Consider the following 24,086-nt stretch of genomic DNA (forward strand, 5'->3'; position numbering starts at 1 on the left):
ATATATATATATATATAGTTGGTAAATATCTTATACGGTAGCATGTTAACGTTAACGATGTAGTTTGTACATAACCTTTGCACTAGATGTTCTTATCTTTTGGATTTCACTAATTTTCCTAATTTCTTTGCTTAGAGTCAAACTCATCTGGGGTGCCTTTATATAGTCAGCCTTTATAATCAAACCGTATTAGTTAATAAATAAATAAATACCCAGAGAATACGTACCTGCCTAAACTCTTCCTATAATTTGGCTGACCATTTGTGTGTGTGTGTGTGTGTGTGTGTGTTTTTATTTATTTATTATTTTTAATTTTTTTAGCTTGTTATTGTGCAAATTTGATAAGATATAATTAACAAATTTATATAATATATAGTATCTTTTTGGATTTATTTATTAAATTTTGGATATTAAATTATTTATTATATTGTTTCATTTCTTTTTATTTGGAGATAATGGTTAATTATATATTAACACTCATATAGCTATCAGTCTTTGGAATTAATTGTATGCAAAGTTTATTTTATTTTTTTGTTTGGTAACAATATCGGGGTGAATCCCCAAGGAGTCTAAGATAACGATCGATTTCATAAATCCATGACGGAATACATTAACTTTTAAGCTGATTATACAAGAAAACTCAAATACTAATGCTATAGCAAAGCAGTCACTTCTCTAGTAAATGGCTCAATTTATTTTGGCATACAATATTGGAATATCAGCCTTCCAAGACTACAATTACAATCTCTGACCACATCACCTTGGATAGCCACGTACTAAGACTATATATATATATATATATATATATTATAATAACTATCATATTAACATATCACTTGAGGGTTTACCTGTGCCCCATTAACAGCAATATTTATGATGGTACTTATGAAGGGTTTGAACTAATAACGCCGAAGTTGTTCGAGATTAGATTGCACATCAACCTCGTTACCATTGGCTTCCAAGGACTGCTTGTAGGTCATTCCATAGTACAATGGGGGGTGAGAGTCGTCCACAAACTCCATTGCCGGGCTCAAAAATGTATCCAATGACGGTCCATGAAGTGTGGCCACAGTTAGCCTTCTAACTTCATTCCTCTCGACCACCACTCGATGAACATGGCTCTTGTACTTTCCGTTGCTCAAAATCTGTAACATACCAAATTCAATTCCAACTATTTATTATTATTATTATTATTTTACTGTCAAAAGTTTTTCAGCGTCATGATCCAAATGATCGATTTAACATAATTATTTATATGTAAGAAAACCCACGTCTAGTTTGCATACATTTTTTGAGATTTAAACCACATGTGATTTCGGTTTTCTTTTTTTTGGTCACAAAAACTTTCTTAATTTGCTTGTTTATTTTATTTTTTGGAATGATAATTTGGTCCTAAGTGTATTATCAAGTTTGGTTATTACCTCAAGTTGATCTCCAATTTGCATTAAAATAGCATTACGGGGAATATAAACGTTGATCCACTTTCCTTGATGGGATAGTATTTGGAGCCCACCGTCAACTTGTTGTATAAGAGAAACAAATAAGCCAGGATCAGTGTGATCGGATATACCCATAGAACCATTCGATTGGAAATTTGGTGGGTATAGGTTCATGGCTGATACTTCAAACCCGGACTTAAGATTGAATGCCTTGTATATGTAACATTCTTCCAATCCCAAGCTTTTTGACAACGCTTTTGCCAAACCATGTACCACCTCTCGCAATCTTTTGTAATACTCTTCCATAGCCTCACTGCACATATACATTTGTCCAAAATCAAATATATAATCTCCATACCCAATACATAACATGTACATGCCTACATATATATATATATATATATATAAACATGTATGGTATACCTGAAAGCTGCGGGTTTAGGAGGACAGTGAAACTGGGGATGTGTGACCACCTTCAGATATTCTCTGTTTTCCCCAGGATAAGAGCGTAGGCCCCACCGTATCCTATCCGTTGGATGCTTCTTTTCGAACTGCCTCCGGTACTCTACTTGCTCTGGATCAAAAAATTCTGACATTCCTCTGAATACACTCTCCAAGACGCTATCCGGCACACCATGATTTACAAGCTGCAATTACATGAAGCCCAGTATATTAGTTATATGCAATATTTTTATGTATCAAATTCAAATGTGTACCTATCTTCACAAAGAGGAGATGAGAAATAGAACCAAAAAAATTATTAAAAAAAAAAAAGTTTATATACGTGTTTTCTTTAATTACGAGAGAAACATTTTAGTACCGTAAGTATATGACACATTATTTTCAAACAACTACGTTATTCAAAGTTAATTTTGAAAATGAATTATTTTAAACAACTATACGTCAAATTAAAATGAAATCAATTTACTTCAACATTTTAGGATCAAAATTGGGCGTCCTTTCCAGCATGCGTGCATGCATGCAAGCATATATTAAATTAGTAATAATTAAAAGAAAAAAAAGAAAAAAAGACAAACTAAAAGAGTCATATGGATACATAGAAGAAGCCATAATCTTCGCAAGCATGGCTAAGGGTTTTGAGGGCTAGGGACCGTTGATTTGGGTCGCTGGAGAAGAGCATGAAGTAGTCAATGGTAGGGATTCCATCATCAACAGCTCCATTAATGGTATCATTATTAGGACAAGTAGCGGTGATGGATGAATACTTGGAGTAATTAGTAGTATTGGTGGGTTTATATGACCCTTGCAAGAGCAGTGGTGGAGCTGTATTGGCCATGGGAGAAAAAAGAAGCAGAGAGCAAATGTTGGTAGCTTGGCAGTGGGGATGAGAGCTTAATTAGATAGCTTAGAAGTGGAAGAGGATTTGCATGCTTGATTAGGGCTCGATGGGCATAAATTATAGGGGACTGACCCGGCTGCCCCTTTAGTACTATTATTCAATTCGGTTTTTTGTCAGTTTGATGCTTGATTAAATTTGGTCGGTTTTGAGGGCTTAGCATATCAAACTGATAAATGTCATAGTCTTGCCCCAGGTGAGGATACTAAAGAGAGTTTCATTCGACAGTTGCTTTTCTTCCTCTCATTCTGACTTCTCCTTCTTTTTTTTTTTTTGTTTTTTTTTTTTGGTGGGATAAAAAGCCCATAAGCTCAAAGAAATAAAAGCCAAACTTTACCACCATGTGGAGCATATTTTATTCATTGTAAAATACGCATACAGTTCGCGATGTAAAGGAAACCAATGTGATTTTATATTTTTTTATGGAAAAAAAAAAAAAAAAAAGAAAGAAAGAAAACAAAAGACGCTATCTAATATTTCTTCACGGGAAAAAGAAAAAAAATATATATATATATATATATAATAATCGATATTAGTATCTTAATAGAAATAGTAAATAAAAAAGAAAATGTGATATGATTCCCTTTTCCGTTCAAGAAAGCAATAAAATTTTCAACCCGTCATCTGTGGAATTGTATAACTATATAGGCTTTACAATACCATTCTCATTTTTCTTTTTGATGAATTAGGGAACGGGATTTTAGCACATGTTGCTGTTATTTGTGCATGTGATTCACCTAGCTTCAGAAAACAACAAAGACATGCCCAAAACGACAACACTTAACACAGCCAAGGATGAAATCGCCAAACTAAAAATATGTCCACTATTTGCTCATGGCAGAAAGTTAAAAGTAAAAATCTATTGTCAAGTAACGAAGAAAAAAAATGAGAAAAGCAATTAGTGATAGATTTGTCACCCTATTTTTCCTAATAATCTTAGATAGGAAAACAAAATCATTTGCTCTTCATTTCTTTTACGTTTTTTTTTTTTTTTTCTTTGTGTTTCATTGCATCTAATTATTGAGGTAATTAGAAAATAAGCTTGGGCTATATCGAAAATCTGATGCTCGATCCGGTGGCAGGTAGAAGTTTCGGTTGTATTATTTTCCTGAGATACGGAAACACATGTAAAGACAAATAACCTGCCGGATAGTCCATACTAAAATTGAAGACTTTAGAAGGATTTTGTTGTTGAGGTAGCTAGCTAGCTATTTAGGTTACCATCAGTTTTTAATTTAACATGCGGCATAATTGTACATGTAACACAGTACAACATCCGTTTGACAGGCAACAATTTTCATGTTTTTCAAACAAAAAAATAATATTTTTTTGGTAAATAAACAAGAAAATAATATAAAACAACAATTCTCATTGTCATCAATTTCTCGTGACCTTGTTCCCTCGGCTCACTTACTTTGACCAAATTCGTGCTCAAATTCATGCCTGCCAGCTTGAAATTTTGCAGTAAAGATGAATCTCTGACGTTGTTCCGATATCATCCATGTTAACAAATTTATAATATTTCCGAAAGCAATGCTAGCTTCTCTCACAAATAGAGATCCTACCTATTTGTGAAAAAAGGGAATAGTGCTTCCTAGAACATTAAAAATTTGTTTTGTCTATATGCATAATCAAAAGTAGCATATAGTCCTTTAAAAAAATAAATAATAATAATAATAATAATCAACTGAATGGTTTTCTTTTTGATAACTGAACGAATGGTTTTCTTTTTTTCTTTTTTTCTTTTTTTTAATAACTGAATGAATAGTTAATTATTTATACTTATTTATAGCTATTACTCTTAGCAATTATGAAAAATTTATATTATACAGATTTTTATTTATTTATTTATTTTTCGTAGCAATGAAAAATTTTTCTTATACTACTTATTTATTTTATCAATTTCATAAATCCATGAAGCATGGCATTATTTTAACACTCAATTCTCTAGTGCGTACGTCCCATTACTTTTCCAAAAGGAAAAAAACAAGTTCAAGTACTAGTACTAATGACAAATTTATTAAGACATACGACAATTGGAATATAAAAATTAATCCAAGACAACCTATCGACTTGGATGGGTAATCATTGGTTACATACTAATCAGATATTTGGATCACATTAGTTTTTTAAGGGTTCGAGTTAAGCAAGCCGAATTTGTTGGAGGCTAAATTGCACATCAATCTCGTCATGACCATTGGCTTCCAAGGACTGCTTGTACGTCTTTCCACGGTACAATGGGGGGTGAGAGTCGTCCAAAAACTCGACCGCTGGGCTCACAAATGTATCCAATGACGGTCCATGAAGTGTGGCCACAGTTAGCCTCCTCGCTTTGTTCTTCTCCACCACTACTCGATGCACATGGCTCTTGTTTTTTCCGTTGCTCAAAATCTGTAACACCAAATATTCACTAATACCAACTGTCAAACTTATTTCATGCAAATATAACATAATGAATCATATTTAAGAGACTTTTATATATATATATATATATGTCGTTATAATGTATGAAGTTTTTTTATTACCTCAAGATGATCCCCAATTTGCATGAAAATAGCATTACGGGGAATGTAAGCATTGATCCATTTTCCTTGATGGGATAGTATTTGGAGGCCACCGTTAACATTTTGTATAAGGGACACAAATAAGCCAGGATCAGTGTGATCGGATATACCCATAGTACCATTTGATTTGAAATTGGGTGGGTAAAGGTTCATAGCTGATACTTCAAACCCCGACTCAAAATTGAATGCCTTTTCTATGTAGCATTTGTTAAAAACTAAAATAATAATTACAATAAATAATTGGTTAATAATTATAATAAATAATTTGTAATTTTGTAGTAAAGTCGGCAGCATGGAAAAAGTTTGATTTGGATACTTCATGGTTAAGAGAGTAGAAAGTTGACATGTGTATTGCAATTAATGTAAGGAAGTCAAATTGTTTACTAAAACCATAGCAAGTTGCCACACGTAAGCTAGCCTTAAATGTATTGAGTAGATAGTTGATAGGTTGACATATGTACTCATATGAGCTGTATTTTTACATGTATTGAAAAGGAAACAGCAAAGCATATGATGGTTGTTACTTTGAACCGTCTTTTTTAAGCTTATATATATATTTGTACCAATTTGTTTTGTATCTAAAAAAAAAAAAATATTGTATGGGAAATTCGGAAATAACAATTTGGAAGTTATAAAAAGGTAATTCCAATTAAACTTCAAATTTTAAATTTTTTAGAGAGAATTTGATAATTTAGCAATGAAAAATAACGAAACTATCAAATTTTAGAATTATTAATCAAATTAAAAAAAAATAATTATACCGTGCATTTCTTCTTTAGTTTTTAGCTCTTCACTTCCTTTAAATTAGAATTAGTCTCGGTCACTCTTTTCTTTTTTTTTACAAAAAATAATTTTTCTTAACCTCTTCCATTTTATCAAATCTCCAATTTTAAATACGTTTTTGCATATTATCCAACAGCATTCTTCCAATCCCAAGCTCTCTGATACTGCCCTTGCCAAACACTGTATCACCCTCTCGCAGCCTTTTGAACTCTTGCATAGCCTCACTACATCATGTCCAAAAACCAAAATCTAATGTCCCTAAAATAACTTACGCTTACACTTACATTTATAAAAAAATTCATTTTCAAGATTACCTATAATATTAATAGATTAATTTGAAAAGGGAATTAATAACCAAAATAAATAAGCACAAACGTATTAATGCTTTTCATGGTGCACCAGAAACCAGCGGGTTTAGCAGGGCAGTGGAACTGGGGGTGTGCGACTACCTTGAGATATTCTCTGTTCTCCCCAGGATAAGAACGCAGGCCCCACCTGATCCTATCGGTTGGATGCTTCTTTTCGTTCTGCCTCCGATCCTCTACTTGCTCTGGATCAAAGAAATCAGACATTCCCTTGAATACACCCTCGAAAATGCTTTCTGCCACACCATGATTTACCAGCTGCATGCCAATGTACCAACCTCAGACTTAGTACTATAGATGCAATGTTTTAGTATTTAAAAATACACAGACAAGGAAAAAAAAAAAAAAAAAAAAAGGACAAGTTTCTACGTGTTTAATTACGATAGAAATTAGGGACAGTGTACATGATAAATCAACTAACTAATTTTGGAACTTAATGAATTATTTCAAAAAACTACAAATCTACTTCAACTTGCAGGAAAAGTGAGCATCTCGTTAATGTTTCCTGCATGCATGCATATATAATTGGTAACCATTAAAGGAAAGAAAAAAGAGTGATAGACAGACATACAAGAAGCCATAATCCTCGCAGGCACAGCCAAGGGATTTGATGGCTAGGGACCGTTGATCTGGGTCGTCAGAGAAGAGCATGAAGTAATCGATGGTAGGGATTTTATCATCAACAGCTGTATGGTATCGGTCGGAAAAGTGGTGGTGATGGATATGGGGTCCTTGGAGAAATCAGTAATGGTGGGTTTATAATGAGGCCCTTCAACGAGCTGAAATGTAGTTGTGTCAGCCATGGCAGATAGAGAGATCGAGAGGTGTGTACGTTGAGAGAGAGAACGAGGCAGAAAGCTATTTGCTAGCTAGCTTCTCAGGTTTGCATGTGCTTGATCATTAGGGATCGACGGGTTTAATTTATAGGAGAGTGAACCCCCCCGAGCAATATTCAATTTGGTATTTTATGTAAATAATTAATTATTGACCGTGTATATTTGACTCTCTCTCTCTCTCTCTCTCTTTTTGGGATAAAAATGTGACTTATTTGTATAATAACGAGTAGGCAAGGTCTATACGCATCCACTGGTATGTGGCTGGCCGAATTGAAAATTTCTCACGGTAGTAATACAAACTAATTAAACATTTTTCTTGAGTTTTTCATAAAATTTTGATTTAGAAATGAAAAGGGTAAGATTACTGAAAAAAGGATTCTAATTAGTTCATTCTGGCAGTCTCCTCACATATTAAATGAGCTTTTACCTTATCAGTTGACCAATTACAATGACATATATATATATATATATATACATAGTGCGTCTATAATGTGGGAAGACTGCACTCTACCCATCCGGATCAAAAATGTTATTTTACTCTTGACCGTTAAATTAAAACCAACGGTGCAGATCAAAATCACAAATTTCCTCTCAAAAATTCATTCCCACATGCTGAAAACATCTTCTACAGCTTTCCCTTCCCTTCCTCTTCTGCTACCACCATTCCACCTTTCTTCATTTCCTCTTCTCCTCTATCTCTCTCTTTTTTTCTTTTTTTCTTTTTTTCCTTTTTTCTTGAATAAAATCTTAGTGACGTTCTAGACCTTCCGAAACCCACCACCCAAGATTCCGAAACCCAGGGTCCAGGATCCCAAAACCGGGCCACCGCCCTGGCACAATCCCAAATCCAATCCACTGCTCGATTTTATTTTTAAAAAAAGACAAAGAAGACAGAGGAGAAGAGGTAATGAAGAAAGGTGGAATGGTGGAAGCAAAGGAAAACATAAAGGAAAGGGAAGGAAAAGATGTGGGAGGGAAAATTTTCAAGTATTCCTGGAGTGTGGAGTACTCAGAACTTAGCATTCTTTAAATGACATGTGTTTTATCTTTTTCCAAGTAATAAAAGCCTTGTTATTCCATTTTTGTGTTGTATAGCAAAATCAACGTTGCTGAGCAGACGGAAAACCAAATCCAAAGATTGTCTTGCAGATAATTTTTTTTCCTCTTAAATAAAAAATTAGAAATCTAAAACCGGAAGTTGGTTTCTTCTTGCAAGGGTGAATTAAGTATGATTTTATATTTTAAGAAAAAAGAAAAGAAAAGAAAACTTAAATCTCATGATCAGTAAAGGTCCGAGACCAAATATATATATATTTTTTTTGGTAAAATACATGACCAAATATTCGATTACTTTTCCATTGACGAACGAGTTATTTGGTCCATTTTGCCATTATTGAAGGATTGAAGAACTGAGTGAGATCTAGTTGTTGATTTTTATTTTATTTTTACTTATAAATCAGTATTATGAAATTTGGTAACTGGAAAATGACGAGGTGAAATGAGGAACTACAAAGTGATTTGATAATAGTATGGGGATCCTAGTTTCTATGTGGAGTGATTTGAGGCTAATAGCAGGAAAGGCCTAGGCGGTGGGTTTTGGAAGGTCTGGGATGTCGCCAAATTTTATTTAAGAAAAAAAAAAAAAAAAGAGAGATAGAGGAGACAGAGAAGAAGAGGAAATAAAGAAAGGTGGAATGGTGGTAGCAAAAGAGGAAGGGAAGGGAAGGCTCTCAGCACGTGGGAATGAATCTTTAGGAGGAAATTTGTGATTTTGATCTACACCGTTGATTTTAATCAAACGATTAAGAGTAAAATCATGTTTTTGGTCCGGATGGATAAAATGCGGTATTCCCACATTGTAGATGCACTATATATATACATACAGCATTAGCATCCAAAAATTAACCAACATATTGCATAGTTGTCGCAGCATCTATATATTGCATCTCAAATCAATTCGAAACATCTTAATAAGTGTATGAACTATACAATATGTAAAATATTAGTTTTTATAATATTGTATATCATTTGTGTTTCTTTTCTAATAATATTCAATTCGCACTATTCATTTTTTGGCACATTATTTGTGTTCGAGTTAAACGAATAGAATCACCTTGAAATATGGCCATTCTTTCTCTATATATGGAACAATACATTCATTGTATTTCCTTTGTTGGCCTACTCACCTCAAATTAAAATAATAATAATAAAAAATAACAAAAATATTTCCATTGCCCACTTCACTTTTGACCAATAAAAAATAACGGTTTGACGGAGAACAATTTGAGCCCACAAAAAGAATCTCCGTAGGGCGGGTTCAATATGGACCCAGCTATGAGACCCTAATAACAAAAAAGTAACCTCCCATCTCATTTAGTTAATAGGGGCTTTTCTTTTTACCAGGAAAGCCCAAATATGGCTACCTTAAGATATGGGCAGACAGAGTTGGAAAAGGCCAATTCTACAACTGTACAATAACCAGAAAACATACAAAAAAACATACAAAAACAATAGACGCAATGAATAGCCCATTATAATGCACGAATTGTGAGATTTGCTATTAGTTTTCAAAAACAATAGAAAACAAATTAAAAACGAAACAAAATTTGAAAAACATAAAAAGGATGTTTCCACTGTTTTGAAACCCACTCGTTTTTACCTTCTCCGCTTACACCCGCTCTCGAATAGCCATTCCTTCGACAAATTTCGAACAGATCTCGGCTTTTGTAGTTCGCCGATCTAGGTTTTTCTTCTCTTCTCAAATCTTTCAACGTTGATAGAGTACCACCTACTCCTGCTGACGTGTTCTTTGATAAGTCCAAAGCTGGTTGAAAGTCTCTACCCCTACTAGATAAAGGTTTCGTGTATTGTATTTATCTAGTGTTGATAGACTCAGCCTTATCACAGCTTTATCACAGTAGGTGATAACTACTCTATTTTCGGGTGTGTATGTGCAGAGTTCCAGAACAACTCTTTCCCTTGTATTTATATGTGTTATCAATACAAAGCTCAATAAGATCCTTTTTACTTATTCAATACTCTGTTTTCTCACAAACGTCAACCTCTATAAGCTGTTATTCGTGTTTCTGCTAATGTTTTTTTTCTGCATACCCCATTTTCTGGTAATGGATTTTGACTGTATGTGAGTTTGGTTTGTATGTATTGCTCAATTTTGGGATAGGCATTCTAAACTGATGATGGACTTGCTAACGATAATGGGTTTGGGCTAGGGACTATTGTTCTGTAGTATAGTAAATCATAAAAAATGGTATAATATATGTTTTTTCATTCAAGTGAGAAGAACAAGAACAATGTTGGGAAATTTTGATTGCAATTAGCAAAACTAGATTACCGCAAGTTACAATTTTCTTTCGCTACTTGTTGCATTCTACTGGGGTGTGTAATTGTTTTTGCTTTGAAATTGTCATTGTAAATTGTGATTTTGATTCAAAGTGTGTTTTCAGTCTGTTATATTGCTTCCTTGAATTGAGGGTGGTGGTTGGATTCTGTACCTTCGCTGTTTGATGATGTTATTGTCTGTGAAAAATGAAAAAACTTTAATTATTAACTCCCTGTCCAGTCAGGGCATTTCAATGGATAAAATAACAACTCAAATAATTAAAATTTTTATGTTACAACTTTTGTGAGTCCATGAGCTGGTGTGGTTGAAATTCTTTTGTAGAAAAAGATTAGTATTAGGAAAAGGTGCTGGTTGATTTGTTTAACAAAAGACAAAAGGCCGCAAAGCTTGAAAATCTAGAGGCCTGGGTTAAGAAAGAAAGATTTGACTGAAGACAGATCACTATATTCAGTTAAGAATTCAGTTTGCTAAGTTAGAGCAGGATGATTGAGGCCAAGTTGGTTGATAGGGCTTAATATATATGAAATTCTTCTGCTGGAGTTTAAGGTGAGAGTGAAATAGAACAACTGGAGAGTAATATCCGAAATATTACTTAGGAATAGAAGAATCAGCCAAGAATTTTGAGGTATTTTGCTGTATTGGTGAGCCAGGGAATCTAGTTGAAAGGTTATTCAAGGTTTGTGCTTCTTTTTTTTCTTTTTCTTTTTTATTGAATGGGGACCAAAAATCCAGAGATTATGAGGTCAAACCCATCAGACAACAAACCGTTTGACCAACAACAATACTCATGCTTTCCCATAAAAAAAATAAATAAAAAGCAACAATCTTGTTCTTATTAATTTATGGTGACCTTGATCCCCAAGCCCATTTTCTTTGACCGAATTGGCATTTGCTGAAGTGCTTTGCTTAATTACTAATGATATATAATTAACTCCAGAGTAATTCTATGGACATGAAATTTGTTAAACTTTCTGATTAGAGAAAAAAATAATAATAAAAAAAAGAAAAAGCATATTGTTAACCGTAGTCTAGTACATTTGACTTCTTGGAGGAGGATTTTTACCCATATAAAGGTGCTTCATATGAACCTGGATCTAAAAACGAGTTTTCTTCAAGCGGGCAGTCTTTTTATCTTTTTGGGTTGCATGACCAAAGCAATGTTTTTTGTAAGCGCAGATGGATTAATCTTCGCTATCGTGGCTCCCCCTTGTACCAGTGGATCAAGAGATGCCTCCATATTGTATATGTATTGACCTATCACTATATATAATTCAGTGTTAAGTAAGAATAATATTACAAGTACCAAATAAATGTATCAAATACCATATGTTAATATTTAATTGACTTATATTTAATTACATTTATTTATTCAAAAATTTATTTATTTATAACTAAATTATAATGATTTATATTTAATTACATTTATTTATTCAAAAATTTATTTATTTATAACTAAATTATAATAAAATATTAAACAATAAAATATTAATATATAGTATTTGATACACATTTTGGTACATTTATTTAGAATTCCTAGCTTGACTTGTTAGAGGTTAACCTAATTCCAAACTTTATGCTTTTTTATATGTTAATTCCAAACTTTACAGTTTAGAAAATAATAATACTAAAGATATCACAATATTCATTAAATTTATTTATAAATAATATAATAACGTTTAATTAATTTATTTATTTATTTAACAGTTCATTTATCCATATTTAAGTTATATAAATACATTATTCAATAATTTATTAATATAGTTTATTTGGTAAATTTTTTGGTCAATCCTTTTGTACCTGTACATTCATTCTCTTGTTAAATTTTTAGTATAAAAATCAAACTACAATTAAATACATCTAATTATTTGCGATATCAAAAATGTATTCTACAAATTCTCATCATTAGTCGTTATGATGACCCGTCGCAAAAGCAAACCATTTGCTATTCTTTTCCTTTGGGTGGTACGTGACTCATTGGATCTAATTAATTATGCATAGATAATATGCTTAATTTGGCCTCCGTCGGCCGGTCTGACGCTCGTAGAAGTTTCATCCTCATACATGGAAACACATGCAAAAGTCGAAAATAATAAGCTGTTGTGTTCCGTCCATAATTAAATCTACAACCTAGTTTTTACCAAAATCCAAAAATAAAAAATTAAAAAAAAAAAATTTGACAAGCTGGTTGATCAAGTACATCAGTTTTTATTTTTTTAATTTTAAATGCTCATGTTCATCATCTTTATATTCTGCATGCGTAACACAGTTATAACATTCGTTTGACCAATAGTAATTATCATATTTCCCATCTTTAACGATAAGCAAAAAACAACAATTCTCATGCTCGTTAATATATCGTGACTTTGATCCCTCAGCTCACTTTGTTTGACCAAATTGTCATTTTGCTTAATTATTAATCACATATAATTAACCTCTTATTAATCCTACAGTCATTAAATTAATTTATTTAGCTCCGAGCTATGATAAATGATATCATATAATTTTATAAGTTTTGCTAATTGTCACTTGCTTATCATTAATGGGATCCATGTAGATATAGCAAATATTGATTGATTGTTATTTAATTTTCTTTTGACTTTTTAAAACTAAGAACTTAGTTTAAAAAAGTTTAACCCTTCTAGATTGTAGATAATTAAAATGCCACGTGAGCACAAGGATTCCTCTTTAATAGTCAGCAATGATAATAAATGATATTTATCTTGTCATTTGTATGAACGCACTTAATCCTCTGCTGATTTTTTTAATGCTTATTTATGTTTGACTTTTTATTATGGCCATGCATTTCAAAACCATTCATGAATAGAAAGGAAGGACAAAAATCAAATAAAAATTTAATGTAAGGCCTAAATGGGAGCTCAAGTGGTGGTGCTGCCTAAATATACTTGCGTTTGGTGGCTGCGAGGTGTAAGGTCCAGATATTAGAGTCCATTGAACAACTTAATCCGGCTGAAGGCTTACTAGATTCAATATAACTTTTTTTTTTTTTTTTCTCATTAGCCGATAAAATTAAATATAAATAATAAAAAATAAAAAAATAATATACACAGAAAAGTTCTTCTTTGATCACCCTTCTATGCTTGTTCTTCTTTCTTTAGATTTTTTTATAATTTTTTTCTTGAAATATTAAACAAGTTAATATGAGGAAGCTTTAGAAACGAAGAGAAAGAAAGAGAGGAGAAAGCGAAGAGCAGAAGTATTTATTCATATATGTAAAGTAAGAAAATAAATTTTTTTTTTCTTAAAAGAGATTTTGAGAATAGAAAAAGAGAAAAAGAAACTCAAATGTATTTCATATAAATTTTAATGATTATGTGAAACTCATGTGTTATATAACGATATGCAATTTATTACTATTGAATTAAATGATTTTGAAATTAATAGCTATGATGAAATATCAAACATAAATAAGTACTTAAAAAACCAGTAGAAGATCCAGGTCTCATACGAACATCCATATAATTCTAGTGACAAAAGTTTTTTTTTTATCTTTGTTAGTACAATAGGTAATATTGAAAAAAAGTAACATGCTCTACTATGGTCAATCACCAAAAAAAAAAAAAAAAAAAAAAAAAGGCTAAAATGAAGATATTATACAACCCCTGTAGAAATGTATCCTGAAATTCAAAAGTAACAAAACGGTTCTTCACTTTATTTTATTTTATTTTTTGTGCAAATACAGCAAAATGGTTAATTATTAATGAATACCCAGATATACCTATTAGTCTTAGGAATTTAAATGCCATGGTGATTTTATTTATTTATTTATTTAAAAATCTATTTTGTTAAAAAGTGGGGGTACAGCCAACGGAGAAAATATGTTAGGGAAATCATAAATCCATGATAAAATTTATTATTTTTTAAACTGATTACACAAAACATACACAATTAATGCTAAAACAAAGCACTCACTCCTAGTCACTAGCTAGCTTGCTAGCTAATTTATTTTGTTAGACGACACAATTGGAATATAAACCTTCAATTCCAATACCACGATGACGATCTCTCAAAGTCAGGTCATCGCCTTGGATGGGCTATAGGCTAGTAGAGTATGCATGTACAATATAGCAGTACTTTATTTATGGTCTGTTTGAATTAAGCAAGACGAAGATGTTCGATGTTAGATTGCACATCAATCTCGTCACCACCGTTGGCTTCCAAGGACTGCTTGTAGGTCATTCCACGGTACGCTGGTCGGTGAGACTTGTCCACAAATTCTATCGCCGGGCTCACAAATGTATCCAATGAGGGTCCATGAAGTGTGGCCACAGATATCCTCTTCACTTTGTTCTTCTCCAACACCACTCGATGAACATGGCTCTTGTATTTTCCATTGCTCAAAATCTGTAACACCAAATATTCAATAATACCAACCTTTTTTTATTGTCTATTAAACGCTTTTCAACGTCATGAAATGATCCATGTAACATAATGAATTATTTGTGAGAGACTTTTAATTTGTTATGCTAATTTTCTTCATTTTTTTTTTTTAATGACAATTTGGTCGTCATGCATACATATATATATATATATATATATATATATTTATGTTTTATAATGTTTATTTATTACCTCAAGATGATCCCCAATTTGCATAAAAATAGTATTACGGGGAATATTAGCGTTTATCCAGTTTCCTTTATGTGAAAGTATTTGGAGGCCACTGTTAACATCACAAATAAGAGACACAAATAATCCAGGATCGGTGTGATCGGGTACGCCCACAGAGCCTTTGGATCGGAAATTGGGTGGGTAAAGATTCATTGCTGATACATCAAACCCGGATTCAAGATTGAATGCCTTCTCTATGTACCCTTCTTCCAATCCCAAAGTCTTTGATAAAGCTTTTGCCAAACCATGCACCACCTCTCGCAGTCTTTTGAAATACTCTTCCATAGCCTCACTGCATATGTGCAGGCCCAAAATTAAAAATGACCCTCAAAAAATTAAGTAGGCTTTAAATTTATAAATGCACTAATTTGACAACAAAAAATAACCAAAACAAATAAATATAAAAGTATTAATGCTATTCAAGTTCACGTTGTACCTGAAACCGACGGGTTTAGGAGGGCAGTGGAACTGAGGGTGTACGACCACCTTGAGATATTCTCTGTTCTCCCCAGGATAAGAGCGTAGGCCCCACCTGATCCTATCCGTTGGATGTTTCTTTTCATATTGCTTCCGATCCTCTACTTCATCGGGATCAAAGAAATCTGATATTCCCTTGAATACACCCTCGAAAATGCTATCCGGCACGCCATGATTTACCAGCTGCAATGTAGATACACCAACCACAGGCTTAATACTATGGATGCAATGTTTTAATATTTTAATACACAGACCCAAAAAATAATAAAATAATAAAAAAGGGGACAAGTTTCTAACGTGTTTAATTACGAGAGAAATTAACAACGTGTACGTGTCAAATCAATTATAAATAATTTTGGAAATTAATGAATTATTTCAAAAAAACTACATAATGAAATCCACTTCAACTTGCATGCATATAAATAATAATTAGTTACAACTAAAGGAAAGATAAAAAGAGTGATATGCAGACATGGAAGAAGCCATAATCCTCGCAGGCACGGCTAAGGGATTTGATGGCCAGGGACCGTTCATCTGGGTCGTCAGAAAGGAGCATGAAGTAATCGACGGTAGGGATTTTATCATCAACAGCTGTAATTTTATCGGTAGGAAAAGTGCTGGTGATGGGTATTGAGTCCTTGGAGTAATTTGTATTAATGGTGGGTTTATAATTAGGTCCTTCAACGACTAGCAATGGAGATGTCTCAGCCATGGTAGATAGAGAGATAAGAGATGTGTAGAGGGAGATAATGAGTCAGAGAGCTATTTGCCAGCTTCTCAGGTTTCTAGAGGTGGAAATAATTTGCATGTGCTTTATTGGGGATCGGCGTGTCTAATTTATAGAAGAGCGAAACCACCCGGACCTGAGTATGGTCAATTTAGTATTTTATGTAAATATAATTAATTAAGGACCGAACATATTCGACTTAGTTGTATATATAATAACGAGTAGGCAAGTTCTATACGTATCTACTTGATTGCTGCTGCCATGCATGTGGATTAGCCGAATTCCATAGATCGTCTGTTTCCTCTAGATGAAAGAAATCTGATATCCCCTTGAGTACACTCAAAACACTATTCGGCATACCTTGATTTCAGTTACACATGAAGCTCAATAATAGATGCAAAATTATAATATAGAAAAATATTTTTTATTAGCGGACCATCACTGCTGGAATCTATATTTATGGGTCAAAATTAGTAATAAGCTTATGTTAAAAATTTATTTTTCTATTTTAGTTTTAAAAAATAGAAATTGATTTAAATGCATCCAACTATTAATTGCTAAGCATAAATGGACATTAATGATGGTCAACATCGGCAAATTACAATACTCATTCATATATGGTATATTTAAAGACTAAATCCCATTAAAGGAAGAAGAAGAAACAGACCCAAAAATAAAAAATAAAAAAAATTATAAAGAAATGGAGAAAACTTTCTTCCTCTTTTACGCATGACCATACATCTGTGACAAATAAACTAATTAAATTTGGTAATGAATTTTTTTAAAAAGGAAAAAAATAAAAGAAAAAAGTAAGTAGGTTTATTCATAACGAAATCCACTTCAACTTTCTTTGTATTAGAAGTTGACGTTATTTCTGCATGCGCGCATGCTTCTAGAGTAACAATTCAAGGGGGGCAAAAAAGTAATATACAGGTATAGAGGAAGCCATAATCCTCGCAGGAAGGACCATTTATTTGGGTCATAGAGACAAGCATGAAGTAGTCGATGGTAGGGATTTCATCATCAACAGCTGTAGTACTACTGGTATTAGGAAAAGTGGTGATGGCCGAGTCCTCGGAGTAATTAATTAGTAATGGTGCAATTTGCTATTGCTTTCCACGCGGAGGATATATAGCCTAATTAGAGGGCTTAAACTAAGGTCGAGATAATTTGCATGCTTGATCAGGAGATTAAACCAATTAAAACCTGGTGTAACATTTAATTTTGTATTTTATGTTAATAATTGGTTAACTACCGTATAAATTAACTTATTAGTACAATGACGAGTAATGCATGAAAGGTCGGTGTACGTATCCATTGCGATGATATGGCTGCAAAATTGAAAATTCGCCACCCAGAACCTAACAAGGACAAAACAGGGGTTGGTTGCAATTAATTAAAGATTTCTCTTTTTTATTTAATTATTTTTTGTTAATTTCATTTCTCTTTCTACAAATAAGGTTTTGTTTTGGGATAGTCAAAATTTATTAAATCGGTTACCCAAAATATATATATATATATATATATATATATATATATATATATTTATTGTAAATTAGTAAGATGTCTAAAATTTAGGAGGACGTGTTTGAAAAATTTTAAAAGTTTGGAGATATTCGATTTAGATTTTAAAGAAATCTATACAAATCTAATGATATTCAATTCAGATTTTAATAGATTTTATAAAAGTCTATTAAAATTCAGATATATTCAATTAAGACTTTGTAGAATTATTTTGAAATGTAATGGTATTCAGAAAATCATTAATTTTAAAAGATTTTTAAAAAATGATAAATTTTAATTGATTTGAAAAGATTTTAACAGTAAAATTGTGAAGAAAATTATCAATATGAAATCCAACCTTAATTCTAAATATTTTGTTGGATTTTTATAAATTTTTTATGAAATCTATAAAATTCCATTACAATCCATCAAATCTTTTAAAATCTATAACTCATTTCAAATTCATTAAATTCACCCCCTTAATATTTTATAACAGAAAATAATATATATATATATATATCATTTTTATATTTAATTGAAATTTTTGCAACATAATAAAATGTATATGTGACTTCATAATTAGGTATGTAGCATTTCTTACGTTAATATAATAACACAAACGTGAAATAATTAATAAGAAACATTTTTCTTCAAAAAGAACAATAATTGAACATATATATAAATACTAGGTTTAGCCCACGTGCTTTGCACGTGTATTGAGATGTAATTGTGTTAGACATGCATACATGTATTCGCATTTTCAAAAATAATTACCTTCTATAGGTATTAAAATATTTGATTCACAAGTTAAAAGTAAAACACTTTTTATTTATTAGTGTTAATTAATCAACATATTTTTTATAAAATAATATATTATAATTTTTTTAAAATTCCAATTAAAATATTTATACATCTAATAAAAATAATTATTTTAAAAATTTTATTTTGGATTAAAAGTGATAATCAAAATTTTGATTAGATTGTTAATATTATAAAAATTTAAAATTATATTATTAATATTATAAAGGAATAAAATTAAAACTAAAAAGTAATATTTTTAATTTAATCAATACAATTTTATGAAAAAAAATAATAAAAACATATTACAATGTCAAAATCTAAATAAAAAAATTATATAACTTATTAATTTCTATTTTAAAAAAAAAAAAAACCTTTTTAGTTGTTGCTTGCGTAATGGGTACCACTGAAAGGTCAAATCGAGCAACAGGGATAGGAAAAAGAAAAAAGTTGCCGCACAGTTAAAATACCAATCACAATCAGAAACTACGGTGGAAAACGACAAAAGGGTAAGGGAAAAAATGAAAGCTTAAGTTTTTTCCGCAAAAACTGTTTGAGAGGTCTGAAAATCTGTCATTCAAATGAAAGCTTAAGTTTTTTCTGCAAAAACTGTTTGAGAGGTCTGAAAATCTGTCATTCAACACACGTGGGACCCATATGTTAGACCACATTAAAAGCAAATAAAATTAAAAAAATCCAAAACAAAACAGTAAGCAAAACACACATAGATACAACCGTTTTTGAATCATTTTAAACAGTAAAAATGACCAAAACTCATCGGCATATACTATAGATAAAGGATATATTTATCATATTATTTTATATCAATATTGACAAGTTGGCAAGTCTTTGTTTGTTTATTCATTTTTGTTCCCATGGTAAGTCTTTATTTAATATAAATGTTAAGTCTTCAAAAAAAATTTCATATATACACGTCTTGCAGCATTTGTCTTTTTTGGTGAATGCGTCCTGTGAGCATTATTAATCTCACATCCACTTGCTATAATATTTAAGCTCATAAAGATAATGATGTACGTTGAAACCAAATTTAAACACTTATTGAAGATTTGAATTTTTTGTCTAGTGCAATTTATTTATTTTCATCAAATTATTAATTAAGCTCTAAAGAAAGACCAGTATAGTCAATACCATACACCATGTATATTCCCTTTCAATCGTCCATATTGTTCTATCAACGTTAGTTGGTGCCATAGAAGTAAATTTCTATAAAATTGGAGGAAATTCTGAGTCTTTTGCATAGCATTAAACTATAATAATTGGCTTTTACCGGGTCACCAAAAAAATAATAATAATAATAATAATGACTTTTACCAATGACTTTTCTAGCTAATCCCTTTTGTTGGCGTGCTTAATTTTTCTTTCTCAGTAATATAACAGTTCAGTTATATTTGTAGTATTTGTACAAATAATTATTGTGTCTGTACAATTAATTATAGTGTTTGTATTATTAATAGTCAGAATTTGCTTCATGTACATATAATACATACAAAAATATCTTGATAGTAGAGGATTTCCTTTTTCTTTTTCTTTTTTTGCCTTTTCTTGGCGTTTCTTATTAAGAGAAAATTTTCAGTGCGTCTGATTTTTTTTTTTTTTTTTTTTTTGGGTAATATCTGGTCTAGCGCCTTGCTCACATTTATTTGTGGAACAGCATATAACTGAACTGTTTTCTTTTTTCTGTAAGGTCCACCCATACGTGAGTTAAGTACAGACGATCCATTGAAGTTTTCTGTTTTTATTCCCCAGAGAAACAGACCCCTATGGAAGCAGATACTGGCTGGGCCTTCGCAAAGAATTTTGCTTTTCGGACTAATTATAAACCCACGTTGTCACACTAAGGGCCTCAATAACATATCAGCTGCAATCACATATGATTTACATGCCAGCCCAAGTGTCCCAAACTTTTTTATTTTATTATTATTATTATTTTTTTTTTTTTTGTCGGAATAAACCAAGTATCCCATACTTGCTTAATAGGAGGTGAGATGCCTAGCTGGATGGAAACAAATGAAATCTCGCTAGTTTTTTAAAATTGCTAACGAAAATAAGATCGAGTAAGATTATTATTAGAAAATCAATAAATTTTATTCATTCAATTACGTGATTCAAAATTTTTTCTCATGTAACTTGAGGGCATTTATGTCTTTCGGTTTGACTATTAAATATATTTTTCCGTACTTTTCTTTTCTGTTTTGGTACTTAATTTCTGGTTAATTGCTTAAATCTTGAACCCTCTTCACGGTCATTGGAGGGAGTGAAAGTGTGTGTGCGTGTGTGTGTGTTTTAAATAAATTTGCTAGCTGGTCATGTATATGTAGCCAAGTCTAGTGAAGCCACAAAATATACCGATATAAACTAAATTAAAACCATAACCAATATATTATATATATGTATGAAAGGAACGTACAACAATATGCTAGGTCGAAGTGGATGACCTTATTTAATGGATACCATTAATTACAATATTTTATTCTCACGATAGTGCATACACGATCATTTCCGTCCATAAAAGCAAACACATAATAATTTGTTACATAATATCATATTAATTAGCACACCATCTTACAATATTAAATTTTCCCAAACGCCCTTGCAAGCAACCATTTATTTAGTACTTGTATTTGGAATAGATAGGATCATAGACGAAGTTGTGCCATGCAGGATTTTCCATCAACCTCATGGTAATCATTAGCTTCCAAGGTATCTTTGTAGATCATCGCTTTGTACGCCGGTGGATGAAACTCATCCACGAACTCAGCTGCTGGTGTCACAAAAGTGTCCAACGACGGTCCATGAACCGTCGGCACGGACACTCTTCTCACCTTGTTGTTCAGGATCACTCTATGCATGGGACTCTTGTACTTCCCGTTTGTTAGAATCTATTTAATAATTTTGAATTTTAAGGGGGGAAAAAAAAGGTAGTTATATATAGAAAATAAAGAAAAATATATATGGTGATGAAAAATAATTAATGATTTTGGTAAAAATGAATATTACCTCAAGATGATCGCCATTGTTAATAAAAATGGCATTAGGGGGCATATGAACATTGACCCACCTTCCTTTGTGAAGAATTTGGAGACCACCATTCACGTTCTGGATGAGGGAAACAAGGTAACCGGGATCGAAATGAGCTGGCAGACCGATTGGGGTGGTTGACTGGAACCACGGAGGATAGACGTTCATGGCCGATACATCAGACCCTTGTTCCAGATTAAACACCTTCTCTATGTATGATTCTTCATACCCCAAAGTTTTTGATACGGCTCTTGCCAAATTCAATATCACCTCTCGGTCCCTTTTGTAATAGTCTTCTAGGGCATCACTGTTTATCAAACATTCGCCAAATGAAATTTTAGTTTTTGGTGATTTTACATATCAGTTGTATATTTTTACACGTAAAACTATATTTTAAAAACAATACCGAAGATATCAAGAACTCTACCAAATTCCTTGTTAAGTATATATATATATATATATATATATATTATTAATTGGTTGGTTTGTATTTGATTATATGTATCTTTTTAAAAATTTATTTATTTAAATTAAAATATATTAATATTTTAATCATTAAAATATAATAACATATATATATATTTGGTAAAATGCACAAACACCTATTTAGTTGATTTAATTCGAATTTTAATATTAAAAAATAAAAAGAAAAATTACTTTTTTTATGTCGAATTATTTAAATAATTATAAAAATTATTTATCTCGTAATAAACTTCTTTGTAAATTAGTATATATATATATATATATATATATAGAAATTTTATAGTGTGGATGGTCCGTATGTGGATCACATTAAAATTGATATTTTTTAAAAAAAATATATATATTTTACTATGTATATATACATAATATATATAGCAAAATCGATATTTTTTCTATTGGTCCTCTTATACCTGCAAGGTGCAAATGGTGAGATTCAAAAATGAAAGCTGCTTTCTTCCAGAGTTATATTTAATTGGTAAATTTAGAGAGTTATAACCCTTTTTCTTTGTGTTTTTTTTTTTTTTTTGGTAAATATAATTTTGATAATTATATATACGACGTATAGGTGATGAAATTTGGATAAGCAATCCATATAGGTGGCGTGTGTACCCGAAGCCAGGTGGCTTGGTAGGGCGTTGAAACTTAGGATGTGGGATAACTTTGAGGTACTCCCTTTTGACCATTTGATAGTCCCCAGGAGAGAAGCCTAGTCCCCACCTGATCCTGTCCGTTGAATCTTTTCTCTCATACTCCTTTTTTTCCTCATCCGTTAGATAAAAGAAATCAGAAACCCCCTTCAGTGCTCTCTCCATCACGCTTTCCGGTATACCGTGATTTACCAGCTGCCAAACACAAGCACCTCATCACTTAAACATGCATGCACTGCACTAAATATATGCCAAAAACACAGAACAAAAAAATCATAAAGAGTCCTACAGAATAATATGTCTGAGAAAAGAAAGTATGATCAGTATACTCGTAACCACAGAGCTGCCATTTTTAACGTCTGCTTGGTTATTATGCAGAAATTGGTTTTTAAAATAAAAACTGCAAAATTAAAACTATATATAAATTTTAAAATTTGTTGTTCATAAAACAGAACGACCTCCAATAGTTATTGTTATATAAACAGTATATTGTGAGTAAAGCAATTATACATTAAAAAAGCCGTACTCCTCGCAGATTTTGCCAAGTTCTGCAAGAGCTTTGGAACGCAGATCATGATCATCAGCGAAGAGAAGTTGGTAATCAATGGTGGGAATTTCATCGTCAAAAGCTGTAATTGCTTCGGGAGAGGAATCAGTGGGGACAAATGATTTGGTGTTTGCGGGTTGAGAAGGAAAATTCTGGGTCAAGAGAGAGGCAGTTCCGGCCATTGGGAAGTTCGGTAGTTGCACAGACAGAGAGAAACGCGAGAGAACAGGAGAGGTTTGCATGGGATGTATTACAACGTGGCTTCTTCTTATAGGGGCAGGGAGGGTGGAGTGAGAGGTCCACCATTTGTGTGGGCCAGCTTCGATGTGGACGTACGCAACTGTTGGTCCCCTACTACGAGTCCACAGTCACTCTTGGTTAAAATTTCTAGCTACTTCGCTCTACTTTAGTGTGTTTTTTAAGTTATTTGCATTAAACAAGATTATCTATTACAATTATGCGATATTGTTTAGTTAAAAAAAACACATGAAGACAATCATATATATCTGCCGCCACCAATTATTCTAAAGT

General features: G+C 31.9%; 4 protein-coding genes across 7 annotated transcripts; all 4 read right to left on the reverse strand.

Annotated features, from left to right (window-relative positions):
- Positions 1 to 635: 635 nt before the first annotated feature.
- Positions 636 to 3,011, reverse strand: LOC107423448 (2-oxoglutarate-dependent dioxygenase 19). The gene is made up of 4 exons (XM_016033001.4): positions 2,497 to 3,011; positions 1,863 to 2,086; positions 1,422 to 1,752; positions 636 to 1,145 (listed from the first exon to the last, which is right to left on the reverse strand). The coding sequence occupies exons 1-4, from the start codon at positions 2,734 to 2,736 to the stop codon at positions 900 to 902; spliced, it is 1,041 nt and encodes a 346-aa protein (XP_015888487.1). The 5' UTR covers positions 2,737 to 3,011; the 3' UTR covers positions 636 to 899.
- A 1,782-nt stretch (positions 3,012 to 4,793) lies between these two features.
- Positions 4,794 to 7,449, reverse strand: LOC112492320 (2-oxoglutarate-dependent dioxygenase 21, chloroplastic). Of its 4 annotated transcripts, XM_048478736.2 has the most exons (4): positions 7,080 to 7,449; positions 6,593 to 6,766; positions 5,322 to 6,367; positions 4,794 to 5,187 (listed from the first exon to the last, which is right to left on the reverse strand). In XM_048478736.2, exons 3-4 carry the CDS (start codon positions 5,679 to 5,681, stop codon positions 4,939 to 4,941), a joined length of 609 nt encoding a protein of 202 aa, XP_048334693.1. In that variant the 5' UTR covers positions 5,682 to 6,367; positions 6,593 to 6,766; positions 7,080 to 7,449; the 3' UTR covers positions 4,794 to 4,938. The 4 variants fall into 4 exon arrangements, 3 of the variants coding, with proteins under 3 accessions (XP_048334693.1, XP_048334694.1, XP_060675082.1); XM_048478737.2 differs by lacking the exon at positions 5,322 to 6,367 and having other exon boundaries at positions 7,080 to 7,439; XR_009639708.1 differs by lacking the exon at positions 5,322 to 6,367 and having other exon boundaries at positions 5,045 to 5,206; positions 7,080 to 7,435.
- Positions 7,450 to 14,573: 7,124 nt separating this feature from the next.
- Positions 14,574 to 16,586, reverse strand: LOC107423423 (2-oxoglutarate-dependent dioxygenase 19). Its single transcript, XM_016032974.4, has 4 exons — positions 16,284 to 16,586; positions 15,771 to 15,994; positions 15,296 to 15,626; positions 14,574 to 15,067 (listed from the first exon to the last, which is right to left on the reverse strand). The coding sequence occupies exons 1-4, from the start codon at positions 16,521 to 16,523 to the stop codon at positions 14,819 to 14,821; spliced, it is 1,044 nt and encodes a 347-aa protein (XP_015888460.1). The 5' UTR covers positions 16,524 to 16,586; the 3' UTR covers positions 14,574 to 14,818.
- A 4,625-nt stretch (positions 16,587 to 21,211) lies between these two features.
- LOC107423435 (2-oxoglutarate-dependent dioxygenase 19) lies at positions 21,212 to 23,809 on the reverse strand. Its single transcript, XM_016032987.4, has 4 exons — positions 23,519 to 23,809; positions 22,971 to 23,203; positions 21,858 to 22,185; positions 21,212 to 21,739 (listed from the first exon to the last, which is right to left on the reverse strand). Exons 1-4 carry the CDS (start codon positions 23,795 to 23,797, stop codon positions 21,497 to 21,499), a joined length of 1,083 nt encoding a protein of 360 aa, XP_015888473.3. The 5' UTR covers positions 23,798 to 23,809; the 3' UTR covers positions 21,212 to 21,496.
- Between the last annotated feature and the right edge of the window lie 277 nt (positions 23,810 to 24,086).

Source organism: Ziziphus jujuba, chromosome 7 (assembly GCF_031755915.1).
Source record: "Ziziphus jujuba cultivar Dongzao chromosome 7, ASM3175591v1".
Lineage (NCBI taxonomy): Eukaryota > Viridiplantae > Streptophyta > Magnoliopsida > Rosales > Rhamnaceae > Ziziphus > Ziziphus jujuba.

Coding starts and splice junctions, on each gene's coding strand:
- LOC107423435 (XM_016032987.4), bottom strand. CDS start 23,797: ATGCAAACCTCTCCTGTTCTCTCGCGTTTCTCTCTGTCTGTGCAACTA. Junction 22,186..22,970: donor ACCAAGCCACCTGGCTTCGG/GTACACACGCCA, acceptor TTTGATAAACAG/TGATGCCCTAGAAGACTATT. Junction 21,740..21,857: donor ACAATGGCGATCATCTTGAG/GTAATATTCATT, acceptor ATTATTAAATAG/ATTCTAACAAACGGGAAGTA.
- LOC107423448 (XM_016033001.4), bottom strand. CDS start 2,736: ATGGCCAATACAGCTCCACCACTGCTCTTGCAAGGGTCATATAAACCC. Junction 1,753..1,862: donor CCTAAACCCGCAGCTTTCAG/GTATACCATACA, acceptor GTATATGTGCAG/TGAGGCTATGGAAGAGTATT. Junction 1,146..1,421: donor AAATTGGAGATCAACTTGAG/GTAATAACCAAA, acceptor GGTATGTTACAG/ATTTTGAGCAACGGAAAGTA.
- LOC107423423 (XM_016032974.4), bottom strand. CDS start 16,523: ATGGCTGAGACATCTCCATTGCTAGTCGTTGAAGGACCTAATTATAAA. Junction 15,995..16,283: donor AGGATTATGGCTTCTTCCAT/GTCTGCATATCA, acceptor TCTACATTGCAG/CTGGTAAATCATGGCGTGCC. Junction 15,627..15,770: donor CCTAAACCCGTCGGTTTCAG/GTACAACGTGAA, acceptor GCACATATGCAG/TGAGGCTATGGAAGAGTATT.
- LOC112492320 (XM_048478736.2), bottom strand. CDS start 5,681: ATGAAGTATCCAAATCAAACTTTTTCCATGCTGCCGACTTTACTACAA. Junction 5,188..5,321: donor AAATTGGGGATCATCTTGAG/GTAATAAAAAAA, acceptor TTGGTGTTACAG/ATTTTGAGCAACGGAAAAAA.